Genomic DNA, 4,219 nt, shown 5'->3' with positions numbered 1-4,219 from the left:
GAGAGGTGCAGGCAGGGGAGAGCCAGCAGCCCCTCTGCCAGGCACCTGATTTGGGCTAATTCTCCAGTCCAGCCGAGATCTGGGCTCACTCACCTAATCTTAACATAAAGCTAAAGCTGCCCTTTAGCAAGGCGTGAAAACAGGTCTCATTTATCTCTCTCAAAGCCCCAGTGAAGAACTCTAAGGAAGTGCAAAGAAGTATGGGGATCATGGTTCTAAAATAATTAAAAGCCTTTAGGCAAGGAAGACAGAGGTTTACCACAAATGTAATTAGGATAGGCTTGAGGAAAAGTCATTACCTCGCCACCCGTCCCTGTGCACATGCTCTCTGGAGAGCTGGCTGCCACATCAGCACGCTAACCTCAGAACAAGGGTCCCCTCATACGCTATTTAGGAAACAAATCCTCCTGTGGACCAGAGCAATACCCACATGGCAGGCAGCAAGGGAGCATCATCAGCATCATCAGTGATTATGTGATGAGAAACAAAAGGACAGCGGTAGGGAAGGCAGAGGCAGGGCTGCAGGCACAGGGGCTGCTGACACCCCCCTCACAGCTGGCACGAGGATGGGGACCCAGCCCCAGCGGGCTGGAAGTGAAGGCGAGAGGCCAGTGCCCGGGGCTGTCTGGGTCTATGCAGGCAGGGGCAGGCAGCTGTACATCGATATGAGGGTCAGCATCTACATGTCAAGGCATGCTCGAGATGCATTTACTTACACAAAGTTAGATCCAAGCAGGTGAAGCAGCGTGGGCAGGACAGGGTAGGAGCATGCAGCTGGGCAAATGGCTGCACGCAGAGGGGTGCATGAGTGAAGTAGGAGTGGCAGCACTGACATTTTTTCATGCATGAAAATCCTTGATCACTGCTGGCTTGTAATTCAGCAGACAGCATTTAAGTGTCCATACCTGGCACTCTAAAGGCTTGTCTAAATTTTTTATAGAAGTCACACATTATTTGCATTTCTCTCTGTGCGCAGACCTCCTCCCTCCCAGTGGCTGGCAGGCTGTGCTGGGGGTGACTGCCTCCCTTCCTCGAAGAGCTCACCAAGCCTCAGTAGAGGCTCCAGTGGGATGCAGAGGAGGGCTGCAGGGCCTGTCACGGACTAACAAGCTTTCGTCTTCTCCTGATGGCTCCCAGAGGCCAGTAAGGCAAGGCTGGTAGCAGCGCGCTGTGCTGGGACAGCTGGAGCCTACATGCCCAGGGACACCAATCCAGGCAGAGGGTGAGCAGCATGCCCAGCCAGGGCTGGCCAGAGCCCCCCTCTGCTACAGGGGATCAGGTGTGCTGCTCATGGCTCGTTATACCATAAACAGCCAAACAGCTGAAGCAGTTTCATTTTCTTCTCTTTAAAAGACTATTAAAAAAATTAAATGGGGGGATTCTCTTTTCCAGGTTAAAACTCATCCAAGCCAAGTCCTTGCCCAGACTGAATTGTGCAGAGGCCAAATCTGAAAATTGGTTTTGTTGCAAAAAAATGCTGACAACTGTCCTTAGTGAGAGCACCTCAAATAATGCTAATGTAATCAGTCAGCTCAGCCACGAGGGACTGAAGAGTCCCCAGGTGAAAGGCATGGGGATGGGGACAAGGGGAGGGTCAAACAGCAGAGACACTTTTTAGCACTTTGCCCGGGACTACTTCACACAGGTACTGGCCCCAGGATGTTTAAGCACAAGAAGATTGCAGCCTTGGCCAACAGCCTCAGTGCTCACCACCTTACCCAGCATCAGCAGGGAGAGCCAAAATCAGGACTAGGACTCCAAGGCTAACAAGAGAGAGCGACCCCGTTCCCGGGAGCCTCAGTGCCATGGCGTCAGCGCGCAGTGACTGGCAAGCAAGCCTCCAAAACCTGCCAGGGTGGGCACAGAGGGGAAGGAAAGAAAAGAAAAGAGATTTTATTTACTAGGAGGAAAGCAATCCACTTAGTTCAGTTTTTCCCAGCAGTTCATTCATGTTAGCCAGCAGTCAGTATTTCTGGGGTCCTGTATTTGAAGTCCCAGAGACACCCCCCCCAGAGACCAAAGGCAGAAGCATCCCCTGAAGCACTGCTGGCCCTGGGGAAGTCACAGCATAGGGTCAGAGCCAAGCGTGTACATGTGCAAACCCTCACCTCATCTTCACAGCACATCCAGCAGCTCCCCAGGTGCTTCAGCACCTGGCAGCAAGTGCATAGCTCCACTTCCAAAACGACCATACTGGTTGTTCTTCCACCCATCGCTTCCTCCTCCTCCTCACCCTGTACTTTCAGTCACTGCCCTCCCCTTGCAGCGGTTCCCAGCTCCCCCCACTACCTGTGCTGCCTTGGGGACACCTACACAGCAGAATCACTTGCAAAGTCTCAAGACCCATTTTTTCCAAACATTTTTTTCTGGAGAGTTAGGCCCTCATTTAATTCTGGTAATGACACTGCCAGAAATTATTAAGTTTGGACATTGAGGCCCAAGGTAGTGGAAGTGTTTGACTGTATTGCACTTAGCGTGCTCAGATTTTTCATTAATGCTCAGTTTTACTTTTATTGTGATGTTACTGCACATTTAACTGCCTTTCCCTTTTATGTATCTCATTATGTTGATGCACCTTGGAACAGCACTGCCAAGCAACAGCCTGTATAAATACAGCTTGTTGTGATGTCTCCCCAACACAACACCTCATGTCTGGCACACACAGGATTCAGCCCAGCAGAGGCTCAGCACTGCGGCAACCAGGGACAACCAGCCAGTGTGAGCCCCCAAAGCCATAAATGAAGGCTCACTTCAATCACAGCCTACAGAAACCAGGGCAAGGTGTTGCTGCCAGCCAAATCCTACTGCTGGATTTCCCCACTCAATAGGTACCAACATTGCAGAGTCTCAGGCAGCTCTTTCCAGCAATGAAGGAGATGCTGGGCTGAAAGCCAAACCCCAGCACCTGAACAGCATTTCTCAGATAGCAGAGGGTGCCCCAGGATGAAGGGGACAGGCAAGCTATGCAAGTGCTACCAAGGAGCAGGGGTTTCTGTACACAGACATGGGAAATGGCAACCCCCTGCAGAAATCCCACGCAGGGAGAGCAGGGAGCTCAGCCAAGCAGGATGGAAACACCTGGAGATCATGTATATCATGTATGTGCAGTGATGTGTATCTGGCTACCCCTGCCACAGATGACTGGAAGAGGAGAGGGGCACAAGGCCAGGCTGGGTCATGTATTATGCCACAATTCTGCATTTAGCTGCCCCTGGTCACCCCACAACACTTTGGCCCTACAATCTTCTGGATGCTGTGCCCGATCCTTGCTTTTTAGCTCAGTACAGCTCTAGGAGGACATGAGCTGCCACACAGGCAGAAGGTAAGAGCCAGACACTACAAGTCTTTACCCACCCACCTCACCTTTTGTTCTGGCAAGATATTCACTAATAGCAGGCGCAGGAAAAAAAATAGCGTTGAGCCCTAGCACTGCCCTGCATAGAGCATACTTCAGACGTGTTACCTTTATCTTCCTCCCCATCACTCAAAATCCTTGCAAATATCAGTGCATGGATTAATTTTGTGCATATGAGCATTTGCTGGTGTGCTCAGGCCTTATTTAATCAGGATGCTACCTACAGAAGCATAGCCTTCACACCAAAGGAGCACACGCTTACTGGAGGCTGCAGGAGCCTTCTGGCATGGGCACATCTACATCTCTGGTGAGACAAGCCCTGATTCGGGATGGCTCTTCTGGCTGCTGCCACCCTCCAGCTGAGAAGGGACACACAGTCTTGGAAATTCGAGTATTTGCTGATGAAGCACAAATTAAGAGGCTGAACATCTGTTCTGTGGGAAATTCCAACACTTAGGGGAGACTCGTTCCAAATCACAAGGACAACTAAAACATTGATGTTTCTTACAAGGCAAATTCAAAACTCCTTCAATTAGTAGCTCATCAACAGATTTCCTTTCAACTTTTCCCTTTCATTTCACTTAAACATGCATATTATACAATAAGATTTAATTGATTCTTTTTCCTAAGGCAATTTCTAACACTAGCCAAAAGCAAAAAAGAACCTTGCTGGCTTCCCTCTCCCCTCCCCGCAGCATCATTGAAAAATTTCATTGAAATCAACACTTTCCCATTCAACTGCTGATTTCAATAAATAGTTTGTTTTGGCAGAATTTGCACTGCCAGCAGTTTTTGACCAGGGATATCCACAAAAATGAGGACTCTCTAGTTTTGCAGCAGGTGCCTCCTAACTCTGCAGGAACT

At 49.8% G+C, this 4,219-nt stretch overlaps 1 protein-coding gene across 1 annotated transcript in view; it reads right to left on the bottom strand.

Moving 5' to 3' along the window:
- The window catches only part of GABRA3 (gamma-aminobutyric acid (GABA) A receptor, alpha 3), a 61,301-nt gene extending 59,494 nt beyond the window's left edge, over positions 1 to 1,807 (bottom strand). Inside the window, exon 1 of the mRNA XM_009331623.1 lies at positions 1,719 to 1,807. Within this exon, the coding sequence (XP_009329898.1) occupies positions 1,719 to 1,807 (89 nt within the window). The remainder of the gene's footprint in view (positions 1 to 1,718) is intronic.
- Between the last annotated feature and the right edge of the window lie 2,412 nt (positions 1,808 to 4,219).

Source organism: Pygoscelis adeliae, unplaced genomic scaffold (assembly GCF_000699105.1).
Source record: "Pygoscelis adeliae isolate BGI_AS28 unplaced genomic scaffold, ASM69910v1 Scaffold79, whole genome shotgun sequence".
NCBI classification, from domain to species: domain Eukaryota; kingdom Metazoa; phylum Chordata; class Aves; order Sphenisciformes; family Spheniscidae; genus Pygoscelis; species Pygoscelis adeliae.
Note: the sequence above shows the minus strand (reverse complement) of the source record. Positions and strands in the feature narration are given on the sequence as shown.